The 19,008-nt window shown below is 36.9% G+C and overlaps 2 protein-coding genes across 3 annotated transcripts in view; one reads left to right on the forward strand and one right to left on the reverse strand.

Moving 5' to 3' along the window:
- Positions 1-10,952, forward strand: part of exoc2 (exocyst complex component 2) — a 32,089-nt gene extending 21,137 nt beyond the window's left edge. For both annotated transcript variants that reach the window (XM_053489007.1, XM_053489008.1), the window contains 8 exons: positions 316-382; positions 836-952; positions 3,599-3,740; positions 5,936-5,991; positions 7,930-8,052; positions 8,160-8,221; positions 8,416-8,475; positions 10,237-10,952. In XM_053489007.1, coding sequence (XP_053344982.1) covers positions 316-382; positions 836-952; positions 3,599-3,740; positions 5,936-5,991; positions 7,930-8,052; positions 8,160-8,221; positions 8,416-8,475; positions 10,237-10,330 — 721 coding nt within the window. In that variant the 3' untranslated portion in view covers positions 10,331-10,952. The remainder of the gene's footprint in view (positions 1-315; positions 383-835; positions 953-3,598; positions 3,741-5,935; positions 5,992-7,929; positions 8,053-8,159; positions 8,222-8,415; positions 8,476-10,236) is intronic.
- Positions 10,953-13,015: 2,063 nt separating this feature from the next.
- irf4b (interferon regulatory factor 4b) lies at positions 13,016-17,598 on the reverse strand. The gene is given in 10 exon segments (XM_053489106.1): positions 13,016-13,333; positions 13,336-13,452; positions 13,604-13,716; positions 14,586-14,918; positions 15,710-15,817; positions 15,970-16,084; positions 16,189-16,271; positions 16,385-16,571; positions 16,747-16,944; positions 17,515-17,598. Coding segments are annotated over 9 exon segments (1,284 nt in total). The 5' UTR covers positions 17,515-17,598; the 3' UTR covers positions 13,016-13,303.
- Positions 17,599-19,008: the final 1,410 nt, after the last annotated feature.

The following is a 19,008-nucleotide window of genomic DNA, read 5'->3' on the forward strand; positions in this document are numbered from 1 at the left end:
CATTGTAGTTGTCATGCTAAAGGGAAGAACTAATTAGTAAGTGGGTAGGAGTTGCCAAGACCAAATTGGGGGACATGAGAAAAACAACTTTTAGAAGATTTAAAAGCGTTGTAGGAAACAAAGTGTTGTAGGAAACTGAAGTGACAACAGATGTAAATTAAGATGTCAATCTTTCAAATTAAGAGTTTTATAAAAAAATAAGCTTATTTTATTATTTAGGTGCATTTGAGTAAATTTGAATGCAAGTTTTAAAATAAATTGTCAGCTGCCCATTTATGATGTTTGTTTAACATCATGAATTTTAATTGTTTTTAGTTTGTCTGTGGATATGGCGTCACCTGATCTCTTTGGAAGCGTTCACGAACACTTTGGTCCATCATCGGTAAATTTTGTTTTAATCATTTCCCTAAATCCCATTCTATACCTAACATAAAACATATAGCACAGCATGCTATGAAATCAACATAGCAGGAAAATAAACTGACTGCAAAAAAAATCATACAGTGAGCATGATATCGACCATGCAGAAGTTCAGGGGTTTCCCCTTACATGTGGTGGAAGGGCCGCTGATTTCCCCTTCATTCTGTCTCTCTATGCTTTTAATCACACGTTTTTTTGTCATTCTCTTACTCATCCTGCACCCCCTTCACTTCTTGCTTAATGACTCACATGTTTTATAAAATCTGATGCCGAATGCAGCCTTATCAATTAGTTCTTAGTGGCTTTTTACTCTCACACCCTGCAGTGCAGAGTTGTATAATCTGAAGTCTGTTTAATTGTTGGTAATTGAGTGGTGTGTATGTGCGTGTGTGTGTGTGTGTGTGTGCATGCACAGGAACAGCGCCTTTTAATAATTTTGAGTAACTGTCAGTATCTGGAGAGACACACCTTCCTTAACCTTGCTCAGCACCTGGAGAAACATGGATTCACTACAGCTGACAAGATCACCAGAGTAAGCACAAACATTCACACGCCTACAGATGAATGATACTGGTTTGTGTGTGTGTGTGTGTGTGTGTGTTTCTTGTTGGTGAATGATTCATGGCCAAGCTTCTCAGAAGTGGCATGAGGGATTTTATATTAATGCTACAACATTCACATGAGTACTATGGCTTTACATTACATTTAAGTCATGGTTCTCCCTGTGCACAAAATAGGGTATGTCACAAATTAGTTCAAGTCTGTCTTGCTGAAGAGCTGTGCTAATTAGATATAGCGGGTTTAGTTAATGGATGGAACAAATATGAGGCAGGACTTTTAATTTCTGAAGCCGGTGTGTTGTCCCCCTTTGCACAAAAATAAATAGAACTAGGGACTTTTCAAGTGGATTTTAAACTTCTGCGGAAAATTTCTGTACATGATCTTCAGGAAGAAATCAAGCAACCGTGGATTGAGTGGGTGACACTAGAGTACTACTGTCTTTTTGGCTCTATGCCAAGCCGGCTCCAGCAGGTTCTGAAGAATAAAGGAATTTGTATAATATATTGATTGTGGTATAGCAATTCCACTGCATAAAATAACAGATTATTCTTATTATCTTTATCATTATTTAATTTCATTTCGAAATTCACTTTCTCAATAAATTGTCACCTCTGTAACGTCTGAAGGGGCCTGACATAGAAAAGTAATCAACATCAGAATCCAGGATTGAATAGTACTATGGTATAAAACAAGAACAGAGCACTCAAGTAGCAGGAACAATGCCATAATCGAGCGTCGTGTTTTCAGGAAAAACAAACCCACCACCAATCACTTCTTCACCCAGAGAGTACATTATCTATATGAACAGTACTAGTCAAAAGTCTGGACACAAGTTTAAATTTGTTTTCTACATTCTTGAACAATACTGGATTTTTTCCTATAAACTATGAATTAACACACAGGGCATTATGTAAATAAGTACCTACAACAACAGTTAATTGATATTTTAAGATATGGTCAGCTGTTCTGGAAAACTTGCAAGAACTGTATGGCCACGTGCATTTGCAAAACCCATGAACCATCATAAAGATGAAGTGTGAAGACCATCCTTGGAAAGCAAGACCAAGACTTGCCTCTACTGCAGTTTATTTAGAGTTACCAGCCTTAAAAAATAATCTCCATTTAACAGGATTTTAGATTAGAGCGATTCTTACAGAGCAAGATAAACTGTTTAAATGAGCTTATTGCACATTTTGGATGTCTTCAGCATTGTTTTACAATTTAGAAAGAAATACAAATCAAGAAAGACAATGGAAGTACAAGGTGTGTTCTTTTGACTGGTAGTGACATCAACCAGGATTACTCACAGTAGCAACTATTACCGAATATATTAACATTATAACTACTGCACAGCTGTCAAAGCATACCCAAATTGTCATTGTAGGGCAACTAGTACTTACTGTACCATTTTATGCATTTTCCTTCTAACAGGTTTTGCGTATTACGCTTTTCATTTTAAAATTTTCCTTGGCTCTTGTATGATTTTACTCAAATCCATGGCAAGCCAACATTCGGGAGTGGTCTTTTTTTGGTCACTGTGAGAGAAATATTCCACAATTTTACACAACCGTGTTGTAATCACACGCAGTTGTCAGCATTATACACATATACATGCACGTTCCTAGGACTTTATGGGTGTTTTCCCTACACAGCAGTTGTAACGTGCAACTTAGCATGTTTTAGAATTTTTTTAACGACTAAAATCGATTGCAATCATGTAAAATGCACCTGAAATCAACTGATCATCAACCATAATCACTGCTTGTCCCATCAGTAGCAAAACACCCACACCACATGTGGACTGTAGGAGGAAACCATTGTACACAGAGAAAAACCACCAAGCCTGGGGAAATCACACAAATTCAATATATAGAGACTGGAGGAGAGATTTAATTACCAGCTCTAAGGTTGTACATCAACGTTGCTAACCACTAAACCACGTTTTTACCTTTTAGTACCAGAAGATGGATGGGGTTGCCTCTAATGACATTTTTTTTTTGTTATTAATTGGTATACATTAAATATACTAAATTTAGTCTTCAATCAGAAAACGGTCTGCTAAAGAAAAACTATTTCAGACATTTGACCCTTTGTTAACCTGATCAGTTCATCTGATAGTTATAATGAAAATTCCGTGTAACTCCTACAAACATCTCAGACTGACCTATGGACGAACAGTCACCAGTCAATATCAAGGTTAAAGCTTTTGCCGTTTAACCTTGTTGCATAATTTCCCAGATTTATTAGATGAAGTAAAGTCTTTAATGCTGGTTATTATTACTGGTTATGTTTTGGCTAAGACATCAGTTTTGGGAATTAATATTGCATTATATAACCAAGAATGATTTCACACTTAGTAATCAATACATTTTCATTTCTCATTAATGAGGCAGTGGTTTCTCAACTTCAGGGAAATTTAGTCAAGCTGACAAACGCATAAGTGAATGGTTTATGCAGAGTGTGTGTGTGTCAGAGAGAGAGAGAGAGCAAAAAAGTTTTGTGCTAAGTAAAAAGCACTGTAAGTAAATTTAATCCAGTATTATATACAAGCATTATTTAAACATATATAAGCTTTTTTTATCAATTTTTTTTATTTGTGCATGCATGTCTGTTTAAGGTGAGCATCGAGGCAGTTCGTCAGTTAGATGAGCTACTGCTTGAGTCATACATTGAAAAGAAGTCTGATCCCATTGTGGGCTCTCTGGAGCCAGGAATCTATGCAGGCTATTTTGACTGGAAAGACTGCCTACCACCTACAGGTACTACTGCACACTGCTCTATAGGATGATGTAATGAAATGAGGTTTTAATGCACTGGTAGCAATTCTTCTTATCTTATAAACTGTTTTTATCACGAATTTATGCACACATGTTTTCCTGTCTCTCAGAATATAACACTTCAGACACAACACTTCAGAAGAAAAATAATGTAGTCCTCAAGAGATTGAGTGGAAAATTTTAAACACACACACACACACGTGGACTTTTTTTTTTTTTTTTTACTGTCACTTCTGCATTTTTACCCTTGCACTCTTCCATTAGGAAACATGCATTTATTTATTTATTTATTTATTTATTTATTTTTTGGTGTAAGTGTTAAGTTCACATATTTTACACTTATCAGCATCTTTGATTTAAAATCAAAAGCTGCATGTGTAAATGCTGATTAAAATCAAACGATTAATGTCTAGAGTTATCCTGTGTTATTGCTCTCGTAGTCAAGAGTCCTAAAGTGATTTAAATGCAAGTGTTCTTTCAACACTCTTATGTAACATCATAACGTTTACTTTTATCCAGAGTTGCATTCACTTTTTGCTCAAGCTCTTGTATTGAAAACTTGATAAAATCTTCTCATTTCCTCCACAGCATTCTTTAGACTTTCAGTGGGGTTAAGGTCAGGATTCCAATTTATGTGTGAAAAATAGTTTCTTTTGCTTCCAGAACCATGTTTTTTTTTTTTTTTTTCAATTTGAGTCTGATGAATCTTGGCACAGTCGTCCTGGAATATTCCCATGCCACCAGGGAAGGAAAACTCCCTTGATGTAATAACCTGCTTATTCAGTACATTCAGGTCATTAGCTAACTTAATTTTATTGCTCCATAACTTTTTTTAAACCTAGACCTGATAAACTGAAGCAACCCCTGGTCATAACACTCCCTCCAGAGGCTTATACAGTGGCCACTATGCATGATGTGTGCGTGATTTCATGCGCTTCCCTTCTCACCCTGACGTACCTGTCACTATGGAATAAGGCCAATCTGGACTCATGACCAAATAATCTTTTTCCATTACTTCATAGTACAATCTTTTTATTTGTTAACAAACCCAAGGCTTTTTTTTTTTAATTGTCTCAGTAACAAGTGGTGTTCTTAAGGCTACACAGCTGTTTAGTCAAAATACTCTCATCACATTATGTGTGGAAATGCCCTTACTTTCACTGTTGTTAGAAGCTGTTATTTATTATTTTTTGTGAGAATTACTTTATCACGCTTATTCATGATTTTTTTTTTTTTTCAAACCATACTTCTTTTGACAACTTGACAGTTCACAACATCTTAGCTCCTAAGTTTTTTTTCTTAGCTTAATGCAGGCCAATAATTCAACCCTTTTGAAATACCTTAACATCAAAGCTTCATAAACTTAAGCACATAGACATGCAGTCTTTATAGACAAACAGCGGCAGTACAATGGGTTTTACCTAAGAGCTCAATGACTTTAAATTATTGCACTGGCACATCATGTCACCTTTGCCACAAGGCAGTTTGTGACATTTCTGCTGTTAGTTCAGCCACCCAGCCAACTGCATGTGCTGTTATTGCAAAATTAAGGTGTCTATGAGGAACAACAATTTAGCCACAATGAAGTGGACCACAAAGTAGTAGAGTAGGGTTGCCAAATGCTTAAGCTTATGGTACGTAAAAAATTACCCATCTTTTGTTGCATATCTTATTGCTTATCACAGCCCTAGATGTACTGTTTATGTACAGTGGAACCTTGGATTACGAGTAATGCGGTTTGCAAATGTTCCGCAAGACAAGCAAAGATTTTTTATAAATTTTGACTTGAAAAACGAGCATTGTCTTGATTTACGAGTACCAAGTATCATGTATCACGCATGTGCTTCTTGTTTTGAAATTGCAGGTTCATTTTTTTCTTTATTTTTTTTTTTTACTTTACAGCAGTGATTCCATTAGTTTGCGCTCACGCGAGTGTGATTAGCGATGTTTCTTGCAAATCTTTAAGATAAAACAGTCTCTCCGTTAATGTGTGTGTGTGCACGCACATTACTCACACACACCCACACAGCATTCATCAGGTGTTTACAGGAATGAGAAACACCCTGTACACTGATGTGCCTGCATACATGTTTAACATTCTGTCCCTTTCTTTTTTTAGTTCCTGTATTTCACTTTCTTTGTCTCACTTTCTCTCACTCTCTCTTTCTTTCTGTTAGGTGTACGGAGTTACTTGAAGGAAGCTTTGGTCAGCATCATCTCTGTTCATGCTGAGGTAAGGTATAACACCTTGGATCTGCCTAAGTCTGATCATATTTTAGATTTGTGTTGTTACTTTTATCTCTGCACTTTACCATCATTTGCTATGAATAAGTTAAAGGGTGTGATCCTGTCTGACTCACACCCAAATTTTAAGCACACAGCAACTGTTTTTTACACACTTGACCCAGATTAGGACATTAACTGACAAAGTATCAGTGTGTGATTCAGTTAAAATCTACTTAAAAGACATAGAGCGCTGCAGAATTCTCAAATCTGATTTTTTTTTTTTTAAGACTTGGCCACTAGGTCAATCACAAGTTTATGTTAACATTCTTTTTGTACTTCAGTATTGTAACACCAAGATCTTCAGCCGTATGTTTATTTATTTATTTATTATGTATTTTTAATGAGATCAAAATTAGAAGCCATTGAGCAACTCACATTTTCTAGCTGCATTAACACAAGACAATGGTGGCCCATTTATTGGGGCAGATCTTTACTATATACACTACCAGTCAAAAGTCTGGACAAACCTTTTAATTCCATGTTTTTTCCTCATTTTATTTCTGTTTTTTTTTATTGTAAAACAATGCTATAGGGATCCAAATATGCAATCATCTCTTTAAAACAGTGGATATTGAGATGTGTCTGCTACTTATGCTCTTTAAATTTTTCATAAAAGCTACAATCTGAGGTGTTGTTAATTGGTGATTTTTGAGGCTGATAGCTGTAAATGAACAACCTCTCTGCAGCAGAGGCAAGTTTTGGTGTTACGTTTATATTCTGCACACACCAATATACAGTACACTCACCACAACCACTGGACTCTTAACAATGTCACTTTAAACAATGCCACTTTAAATATATATTCAAAATATTTAATTGCATCTTGCACTGTTATATGTAAATACTAAATTATTTTAGCTTACTTGCACATACACATACCTTTGAAATAATGGTTTTTTCCCCCTCTTTTATATTTTTATATTTATATGTTTATGTAAAGTTGGGGAACACGGGTCTAAGAATTTCATTACGGTTATGATGCCTCATTGTTATCTGTATATGACAATAAAACTTGAAAACTTAAAACTTGAAAACTATATGACAGTTTTTATGAAAGCCAGTTTCATCATGATGCTTGATGGGTTTTGCAAATGCACTTGACAATACTGTTCTTGTAAGAACTATTCCAGAATGGCTGACCTTCATGTCTTAAAATAACACCTGATTGTGGTTGTTACATAATTACCTAATGCCCTATGTGTTATTTTAAAGTTTTGAAAAAAAAACAACAACAAAAAAACAACAACACAACAGTGTAGAATGTAAAAGAAAAAACAACAACTTTGTGTTCAAACTTTTGACTGGTACTGCATATCAACTGTTCCATATTAATTTCCTTAAAGGTGTTAAGTTTATTTTTTATTTTTAATCCCTGCATTTTATTTGTACATTCTTTGCTTGACACAAAAATTAGAGATGCAGATGTTTTGGTGTTCATTTTGGATGTCTTCTAGTCACTGTCCCACATTGCTTTCATAGACTAATTATTCCAGCTAGTGGCCAAAAAATGGGAACTGCAACAGGCTCTAATATGCATTAGAGCAGGATGTGGACATCATTTAACTTGATGTTAAGTTTTGTATTTAAAAGGTTAATGACATGTCAGAATAGATGTGTATTTGGAAACATTTATAAAAAAAATATATGTATTACATGCAATGCATTATCTGTGGTTTCAGTGGAAAAAGTCCTTTGTAACTAACAAAATTATGTCGGATACAAATTAATGTAGGATGCATTCTGTATCCTAACTGATCAACTGTTCTGGAGGACACTTGTCAGTTATAATTTTGCTGTGTTTAATGTATTATTTTACATAATTTCATCAATCTCTAGTCTTTTCTTATATGTATTTTTATATTTTTTTGCATTTTCTATCTGCTAGGTGTTTACCATCTCTAAGGACTTGGTTTCACGTGTTTTGTCGAAAATCGTTGAGTCTGTGGCTGAAGAGCTGAGTCGATTAATGCAGTGTGTCTCATCCTTTAGCAAGAACGGTGCTCTTCAGGTACACAAAAAACATGACAACAAAAATAGTACCTTATGTTAATACCAAGGCTTGCCATGTTTTTAGGCACAAGATGCTAATGTACTTCTCTTTGCTTTTTGGTTTAGGCTCGTTTGGAAATTTGTGCACTGAAGGATGCTGTAGTTTGTTACTTGACCTCTGAGAGCCAGTGAGAGTCCTCTCATTAACACACACACACACACACACACACACACACACACACACACACACACACACCTTCTATATAAGAAATGTCATTCCTAGTTAAAAAAAATATATATATATATCAATTGTGGAGTGTTTCATGGTTTGTTTTTACAGCATAAAGATGTAATTATTCTTTATTATTATTTTTTTTTTCAGAGCTAGCTTTAAGCAAGCAGTCGAGGCCCTGCCACAGCTTCAGAGCGGAGCTGACAAGAAGTGAGTGTGTGTTTTAAAGCTACCTCCTTAAATCCAACATCAGTGATCTAAAATGAACACTAAAACATTTAATCATCAACAATCTTTCATCAAGAATAAAACATTCTGGGGGTGCTATTAAAAGAATAAATAATAAATGATATGGTGGTGTCATGCAGCCTGATCCCGAAGCAGCCCCTCCTAAGTTATAATTATTATAATAATAATAAAAACACAGCTATTGATGTAACATGTGAAGTTTTCTGTCCAGAAGAGTCTCCTGTAGCAGGAAACTTAATTTTGTAAAGCTTAAGATGCTGTAAATGTTTAATAATAAACATCCCCTTTAGAAAAGCCACATAAATTCTCACATGTTCCTTCTCTATACCACTTATTCTGTACAGGGGGTCAGCCTATTCCAAGGGACTTTGGGCATTAGGTGGGGTGCACCCTTAACTGGGTGCACACACACACACACACACACACACACACACACACACACACACACACACTACAAGGAATTTGGAAATGTCAGTTAGCTTTCTTGCCATGCTTTCTTGCCACTTTTAAAATACATTTATTAAAATGGGTGTTCAAGTCAAACCAGGACTTATGATTGCAGAATAACAGAACAAATTAATGAGAGTAACATTTACCATACATCTTCTGCTACACTAATCACAGCATTTCACTAGTGCTTGGAAACCATCAAGGTAGAAAGTTTCCTCCGAGCCATGATTAGACTTTCTGCTTTACGTTTGATGCACTGGCCTCCTAAGAACTCCTTTTATGACCCAAACAGGTAAAAAAATGGCTGATGTGGCAATAACTCCCAGTCTAGTTTCTCTAATGTGCAAGTGGTGTTTGTGAAGTTTTATTACAAGTTCTGGTTTGACTCGAACACCCTTCATAATAAATGTATGCAGAGCTTTAATTGTACGGGGGTCTGTAAAGGAGAAACAGTAACAAATTTTTCAAGCACGTTGACTCTAACTTTGTTTAATTTGAATCCACTGTTGCCTGAGCCGCTTTGATAAAAAAAATAATAATAATAATTAACCTCTGATTATCAGCTTTAATAAAGTTAAATCGGTTCTTTGTTGGATATCAACTGCCATTAAATTAAGTCACAGTTGCTTATTAAGTGGTACAGTTGATGCAGATTATTACCAGATTTTTTGTGTATGCCTTTGTAATACATGCCTGTTTTGAACTCATTGGCGCATGGGCGCTTTTCTATCTAGCTATCAACAGGCACAAGAAAAATAAAGAGAAAAATATTGGCTCTGTTATGCTGTAAGCTTTTTGCCCACATTTTGTGTTCCTTTTGCTCACTTTATAGCAAGAAGTCACTGAAAATCAATACAAAGGATAATCATAGATCCTTTTTTCCTATGATTAATCTTAATAGGAGTGCTAATTTCCAGGACGTAATCCACATTCACAGATATTTAGCTTTTTAAGGATGTTGATTAACGGGGACAAGTATGGAGGCGTTATGTTTCCGGCTTGACCTTGTGACAGCACAGAATCTCAACAAAGAAGAGGTTAAGTATTTGTAAGATTTATATGGAAAGAGTGCTATAACTAGCAGATGAATTGATTAGATTTTAGTATTGATCTGGATAGGATCAGGCTCATGTGGCATTGGCTTTGAGTTGCCTTTACTCTTGTGTTGCCTCATTTTGAAAGTAACAGCTCATGCATTAAAAACATTTTTTTTTTTACTTTTTCTGTCTCTCTCCCTCTTTCTGTCTCTATCTGTCTCTGTGTCTCTCTCAGGTTGTTGGAGGAGTTGTTGAATAAGTTTAAGAGCAGTATGCATTTTCAGCTCACCTGTTTCCAGCCTTCATCTGTTCAGCCCATCAAAAGATAAGCCAATAACCTGCACAGTGTTTGAACAGTAACATAAAGCATCTTAACCTACTACTGTTAGTATAGGACTAAAATGTTGTTACACTTTACACAATTACACTGTTACTACACTAATTGCGTTCACTTGTTGCCGCATTTATTAAAAGGATACACATTTAAATAATATATTGTGTTTAAAGTTTCTTTGCTGTTGTAGAGAAGTCGGTTTGGGTTTGTGTTGTGCGGTAGGGGAAATATTAGTGTAGTAATGTGCAGATGATTTTAATCAAATTACTTACTAAACAGAATTATATATAGATACTATCAACTTCAGAAACGATACCCAACTTTTAATTCCTTGGACAAACTTCTTTTCTCATTTCTTTGGTGATAATATTGTTAAAAGATCTCAATTTGTAATATTATTATTGTTTTTTTTAAACAATGTTGCTTAATTAAGGACCAGAACACATGTGTAAGTCAATGAATATCAGGAGTTAATTTTTTTTGCATGGAGAGGTTTTAAACCCATAGTACATTTCAGTAACAGGTGCAGTTCTGTTAATCCTGCCAGAACGAAGAGCTGTGGAGCCAATAATTCTCCATTTGACTGTAAATAAAATCTGAGATTGCTAGTAAAATTATATGTTTGTTCTCTTTTATTAATATTGGCTGCTAATAGGCCAGGTCACAATATTTTGTATAGTTGTACTTCTCTAACTTCCACCACACACCCTGTCTGGTGAGGATGAATACACACCCTGTCTGGTATCATAAAGAAAGCCTCACACCCTGTCCCTCCCCACCATATGAGGTTATTTCTGTGTGCATGGTGGCAGGCACTTCCTAACTGAAATCACAACTGAAATGTTTGACCAAAAATTTGGTCATTAAAATTCACAACTTGCTGGCCTTTTTGATGTTTTATTAGAATAATTGACAAATTGTGGAAATAATTTTAACCAGTGAATGTAATAGAACTACTGATTTTAAGGCCTAAATTGGAAACTTTAGATTAATTTTTTTTATGAGCATGTTAATGATTTAGCGCCATATAATTGAAGTTTGGAAAAACCTACTTCACAGAAAAAAGGCTATTATAAAAACAAGTGCTTAGTCACCAGCGATCACAAAAGTGTGTCATTTGATGAAAATTTCTTTTAAAGCCAATGATAAGTGAGGTGGAAGTTTCCTGTTTATGCTTTTTGTGACATTTTCTTACTGGAAGGGTAAATGTTCTATGAAATGACATACCTTCTTCCTTACTTAAGTCTGATTTGTTTATTTACTTTTCTATACTTAGTACCTACTTCACACGGTCCTATTTAAAGCAACAGGTTTGATGGAGGACTTTTTCAACTCTTTGTGGTTTCAGGTAACTATGTGGGTGTAGGTTAAGGTGTTAAGGGAAGTTTTTCTGATTTTGTCTTTCCATTATATGTAGGCAGAAGGAAGGTGATCCAAACATGTTTACACAGTTTTGATTAATCCCCAAAGAGAGGATGTAGACTACAGATAAGCATGTGTGTATTATTTATTCCCTAACTATTTCAGTAAAGATTGTTCTTTCTGAAGAAAGATAAAGGTTTTTCTGTTGTTGCTGTCAGCTGAAGTTTGAATTTTGGCAATGTCTTTCTTAGTTTTATTGTTGGGGGTTCTCTCTTTTTGGTGCTAGATAATATTGTAAAACAATTTAATTTGTGGAGAAATTATTAACATGGTTAAGCCATAAAGAATATCTCATGTACACTTGACTTCAAGATGTCTCTCTATTTTACACAAAGAACGTACAGTAAAAAGCAGCAGGAAAGCACTAAAAAGCACTAGTTGTTTAGATCACATCAGTTAGGATATTACTGATGATCTAATTGTTTTCCCCTAGAAGGTCATCACCCTGTTTTACCCTTTAACCCAAACTCACTGGTAATTTTCAGGTAAACATATCATGTGATATGTCTATAAAGGCCTAGAAAACAACTGGCACCAACTTTCTATTAAGAATATCATCGTTTGTCTAATAAAATGGCTAGTATGTGTAAGCAGGTCACAGTACTGACCCATATATTGAACATTTATGTTGGTGCAATACAAAATGCCAACTTATTGTTGGTCCCTGGCTATTGGTAGGTAGTTGTGTACAGGGGGTTGAAGAGCAACATATCGACTGTAGTCAGTACTTGTATACCTACAAAATAATAGCAATATGGTAGGATAAAATGGACAGTGAATATAGGCACACAATAGGTAGACCCTAATACACTAGGGCAAAATATACACTAACCAACCTGGCTACATAGATCTGTATTATTAAACCTAGTCTTGAAGCATGTTGACAATAATATAAGTTGTTATTTTTAGCAAGTGGAATAATGACTGGATACACAATTTCCTTTCTGGGGACTAAACTATTGTCAGAAAAAAAAACTTATTTATGTTACAAATCCACCTCATCCTGCGTGATGTCATCAGTCTGCAGGTCTATCAACCATCACCATCCTGTCACAAAAACCACATTTCCTGTGTGCTCACACATACGTTCAGACACACAGTAGATTGCTTACTTCTTTCTTGTTCAACATGATAGAAAATGCTATCGTTCAATAACCTGAGTGATCGATCAATTTCTTTTGTAATGTTTCACAGGTCTGTAGAAGCACATATGGATATACAAACCACAAGAAAAGCAGTCTTTGGTCGTAAGAATTTTAATACTGTTTTATTACAGTTCCCTGAGATATTAAAGAACTCTAAACCTACAAGAAAAAAAAGTATACCAAGGGCTAATTAGATTTATGCTCAGTGCACTGTTTTTTGTTTTTTTGTTTTTTTGTCCATTCTGCAGACACAAGTCCAACTGCTTATGTGTGTTCAGAGAAAGTATTTGGTAATGTTGATATCCAGATACTCAGTGCATTTGTTGCATCCACTTTTTGTCCGTGCTTCAGTTTGACATGACACCTTTTTCCAAGGTGAAGCTTAATTTTACAGACTGTTGCTATGGTGATGGCTGATGACTCTGTGGAATTCCTGACTGGAAGGAATCGTTTGCTCTGGGCTCAGGGGTGAAAGGTTGTGGCTGCGAATGTAGTTCATGCTGCTTTGGTGGGTGAAGTAGAGAAGCTGGCGAGCAAACAGAGGTTCTACCTAAAGTGTAACGGAAAGTGGATTTTCAATTTAGCACAGTGTACATACTAAATGAGGTCTAAAGCATTCTTATGTTAGGCCACAGTTTCTTGTCCGTGTGAATGAGTTGTTACAAGCTTAATAGTAAAATGTCAGTTTTAAAATGAATTACCTGGACAGTGAGGGTCCTTCGTGGTATCTGTAGCTCCGTGCTGTCAGCTTCAAAAAACAGGAGCACTTGGGACATGGGTGGAGGACGTATGTGCCGAGCGTAGCTTTGTAATTCTGAGAGTGAGTAGAAAACATAAGTATATTCCAACACATCCTTGTTACAAATAAACAATCTAGCAAATCCATAAACTAAAAAAATAAAAATAAAAAATAAAACTTATGTGTGGGTTTAAAAAGACTGCTGGATCTATGTTCTCTTGTAGCCACATTAAAAATGGAGGAGGTTTTCCCCTACAAGCTGGAGTAGTAGTATTACTGTAACAGCTCATTCATTGAAATTACCTGGTCATCTGTCCTTAAAATAACATACAATCTCTCACTCTTTCTGGCCTGATTGCCATCTGTCTTACAAGAAGTCATTTAATGGAGACATGATGGGGATTCTCATCTGTGCACTAATCACATCCTGGAAAGTCCTGTGTGCATGTATGCAAATATGCTGCAACCAGCCAAGTGTGACGTGAGAAAGGTGGGTGGCCTCTGTAGCACAGAGATTATCGCTTGTGGTGCATTGTATGCTGAGTGTGGTGTGGTGAATTTTTTACTGTAAGTCTCGCTGACCTTATTTACTGTAATAATTGGACAACATTTTTCCCGGTGGTCTTTTATCAGTGGTGATTTCACAGAAAAAGGCTGATCTATGGGCTTTTAGCTACACCACCGCAGATGATCAGAAACTTTGTACGGATATAGGAATAAAGAATCCAAAATAGAGAAAACCCAAAAGTTAATTTAAATTGAATAACTATAAAAATACCTTACTTAAAAGTGTAGTAAATCTCTAGCGCTTATATTCACTGATCCTACTGTAGCTGAATGGGCACATTCATGTGTTTCATTAATATTGTGTTTCATTAATGTGTGTCATTAATGAAACTGACACTGTAAATATTATAAAATCATCATAAGGTAGTCATTCTAACCTGTGATGAATTGCTGAGTGTCCAGCAGTTTGCAGGTCTGATCTCTTTGTAGTTTGTTAAGTTTGCTGTTGAGCAGAGTGTGCCCTCCTTCCCAGTACACCCTGCAGGGGCAGCATCGGCGTGCGTACAGCCCATCTGGTGCCATCCACAGCAGAACCCCATGTTCCAGAGAGCAGTGTTCAATCTGTGGAAGTTCCACAAGCTCTGGACCTTGAGAGGCTCCGTATGGCAAACCATCTTTGCTCACACCCAAAACACAGCCTTCTAGACTGCTCACAGTCACCTCGCGCACAAGGGCTTCTTGGTAATATACTGCCACATGGAGCCGGTAATCTAAATAGGAAAGGGAAGAGCAGAAGATCAACTATTTAGCATCCTTTCATTTAGCAACTTTTATCAGTATCAGAGCTGGTGTGAGCTGTTGTGGACAGTTAAACGAAGACCATGATGAAGTGACTCAACAGGTGGGTACACCTTAATTGGACAGAAATTGCATTCTTGGCCTTTAAAAGTATGGTAAAGATATTTTCTGGACCGTAACTAAAACTAACATAACGTTGATTTTAATTAATCCCCTCACTTTCCCCCGCAAGTCTTCCCCTTTTAGGAACAAGAAACATTCTAGGGTTAAAGTAGTTGAACGATGATCTAAGTTACAAAATAATTGAAGTTTTATGCCTGAAAATCCTACCTCTTTTTTAGACCCCCATATATATTCCAACCTGATGCCAGAATTTCTTACCCGGCACCTACCTGGTCACCTGTTTCTTTTTATACAAATAGGAGATGCTTTTTAGCACAAGCACAGGCCATCCTGCACTTCAGTTCTTAGATTTGAACAATCAGATCCCATATCAATCCAAGTTGTGGCATTATCTACACTAAATGGTGGACTACTATAAACAAGTTTGTCCTCCTGCGTCTTTAAGGTCTACAACTTGTGCAATTTTTGCATACCCTGTTCATGTTGGCAAACATGTTATAGAACAATAGAACATCTTTAAGCATTAAATAAACTTGCATTCTGCAAACACAACTTTGTCATATAAGGCATGTTTTTAGCTATTACATGACCATAAAATTTGGCCATGTTTCTATTGAACATAACAGAAATTAATGTGTACCTGAGAGAGCCATGGCCTCTGCTGACTTCATACTAGCATCTAACGTAAAGGCAGATGGCAAAGACTCTGAGGCGCTGCAGCTGTAGAAGGAGCCACTAAACTGGTATCCTGTGCAGATAAGCAGACCAACAGGTATTTTTACATTTACAGTGCATTTATATAAAAATTAAGTCAAAAATGGAACACATATGAAAGTGTAGTGTCCATTAAGACATGCTCTCTACACCAAAATGGAGAGATATTCATAGTGTGTAATTCACCTGTATCCCAACGAGTGGTGAATGGATTTTGATTGTAAGAGAGTTCAGCCATAGGGGGCTTTTCTGAGAGATAATCCCTCCAACTTCTTTCTGCTGGAGAAACAAAACTGCAGACCTGCATGGGGATAAACGATGTCACTGCTCATTCACTGACATGCACACACGCCACACTATTACCATGTGGTCAGTGTAAGTGTTCTTTCTATCGTTAAGCCTTACCTGACTCTGGAGGGGTGCATAGGAAGGATGTAGTGGATAACTTGGAGGGCTTGGGTTCGAAGTATCCTCTGGAGATCTGGAGGCTGTAATACATAAATCATAAATGTACACCTGCACGGTAATAATGTTACAGAAGTTACATTTCCATGTTTACGGTGTTTAAAAGATTGCAGGTTTGTGAGTGTGAACGACTTGCCTTTTTTGGCGCCCTCAGGAACGATGCGGTAAACTTTATAAGGGTCCGAAATGTCGAGCTGACTCCGATCCAGGAGCTCTTCAAAGTCGTTGCTCTTGTTGAGCGCGCACCGGAGGCGCGTTTTCCACGTGGGTGGGTCTGGTTTGTCGATGCCCTCCCGGTATTTGCCTTTAAACAGCGCCCAAGCCTATGGAAAGGGTCGAAGATGTGAGCGCAATGCGGGGGACATCACTCAGTCGGCATAGTATAAATAGGCTGATCGTTTTAACTGTATAGTCATGATGAAGTGTTTGGCTTGCGTCACTCGCCAGCATGGCCTAAAAGTTGCATGCACAGTGCATGCGCATTCTCTTTAGTTCTACCTTGAAGAGTGCTGCGTCCTCGTCCCGGTTGTAGTCCTGTTTACCCGCGTGCTTCCACGGGATGCGGAACACACTTTTATCTTCGTTCTCCCACACGAGCCCCGGGTATTTCCCGGTGTCCACCTGCTCGATGAGCCACTGTCGCAGCTTGCCGTTTCCCGAGCTGCCCATAGCCGCGCGCTCTCCATCAGAACACATCTAACCCGAGAGATGCACCAGCAAAAAGAGATCAGACTGCGCAAAAATAATTCCTGACAGAACCCTCAGTGCACTTAGAACCAAGAACGTTTTCTACTTAAAACAACTTCATTTATCAACTTCCAAAGTTCATAGATTATTGTTCCCGGTGTTACCATGATTAGAAACACCTGCCTCCTAATGTAAAGCAATGATTTATGACTCACGTTTGGCTAATCTAACAGAAAAACCCGGATACTTAAAATGCGCAAAAAAAAAAAAAAAAAAAAACTATCGTAAAGCGTCTTCCAAAAGACTCACTACACCACAGCAAAATGCTTATATCTAAAATAGAGCTTTCTTTACAAAGCATCAGCCATTTCTCTGTAAACACTATCTCGCGCTCGCGATGAGCTCGCGTTAACGCACCTGGTGTATATGTTATAAAGAGTTATAATTTCCCATATGAATGGAGACGTTTGGGACACCCTGTATACAGTCCAAGCTAAACAAGTGTTTGGTTCTGTTTAGACCTGCTGAAACCCTTAACACACTATAACATGTTACGTGGCTAGAATGACTTGTCCTTACCTCGCTGCGGAGTTCAGGGGTTTTGGTGTTTGTCAAAAGGATGCAGGCTTACTCTCGACCGCGAATTATCTTAAATGGTTCGAGTGCAAAAGGGGCGGGGAGCTGGCAGAGTGCGCGCGCGCGCACGTGCACGTGTCAGAAGCGGACGTCCCGTAAGCAGACCTGCGGGGAAACGCGCGTGGGCTCGGTCGCGGCTTGAATGGATTTTTTTGCTCACATTGTTTTCAAAATATCATTTATCATTCTTTGAAATCACGACCCATTTAGTTAGGGCTAATGCTCAAACAATCCATAAATAAACTGCATCTTAAAGAGTAGGTCTCAAATTAGGTTCAATATTGAGCCCTGATCTAAACGCTTTTTAACATACCAATCAATGTTTCTTTTTTACAATTAAAAATATATATAATAAAAATCTATAAACATGGATGCCTCATACATAGCCTACAGTATGGTGATCTGGCGTGGCTTTTGTTCACTTATCATAGTTATTCTAATAAAGCCGATAATATCTACTATTGCATCTTATATAAAAGATAAAAAAAATTCTGATGTATTATTTTTATATACATTCCATAATTACAAGTAAAACATATTAGCTCTTAAATTGACTATATTTATAGATCAAAGCAAATTCTCCTTTGAAGTAGTGGTAGAACGTCATTTTAAAAAATTGCGCTAGACAGAAGCTCAGTGCATTTACTGTTAATTACAACCACCTGTTAACTCACCAAGACACATAAATAAGCACTACCACTCATGCCTACTCAGATGATTTCTCTGAATGAGGCAAAGTACCGTCTTCCTCTGGACAAGACATAAAGCCACTCACATATGACAGAATGGTTGTTTTAGGATAAAATAACTTCATGCAGTATTACTGGGATGGCGTCTCACCCGATTTCTTGTCCATGTTGAACCTACGGATAATGAAGATGAGGATTCACATGAATCACTGTGAGATATTTGCATTTCTGCATTTCCACCACCTTGAAAATAAACCCTTGAAGGCTGGAGAGCATTTAAAATCCCAGGTTTGGTAATACATTGGTCAGACATTTTAACGGTGCACAACATTTGTCCATGCTATGCTGTGTTAAACATTGGAGACAAAAGAAGCCAATAGAACAGGTTTAGTAGGGATTCAAGTTGTTCATGAGAAGAATGGGGAAAGGGAAACTCCTAAATAAAAGGCCCATTATGACATGGCGAGCCTGGTATTTGTTATTGTAATTTAGTGGTTCAAAAATATTTCAACAGATTCAAGAGAGCACATTATGACCCTCAGGGAGAGAGGGGAAAAAACTGATTTCAGAACCATTATCATGAATCGATTGTTTGGTAATTATTTTACCAAACTTTTTAATTTCAGTCAAACCCTTGAATCTTTTCTAAGTGCAGTAAAAATGTCTTAAGAACAGTGGAATAATCAAAAAACAGTTTGACCAATGCAAAAAAGTAAATAACTAATTGACTTATTCATAATTTGCTGTT

The sequence above is a fragment of the Clarias gariepinus genome, chromosome 27 (genome assembly GCF_024256425.1).
Source record: "Clarias gariepinus isolate MV-2021 ecotype Netherlands chromosome 27, CGAR_prim_01v2, whole genome shotgun sequence".
Taxonomy (NCBI): Eukaryota; Metazoa; Chordata; class Actinopteri; order Siluriformes; family Clariidae; genus Clarias; species Clarias gariepinus.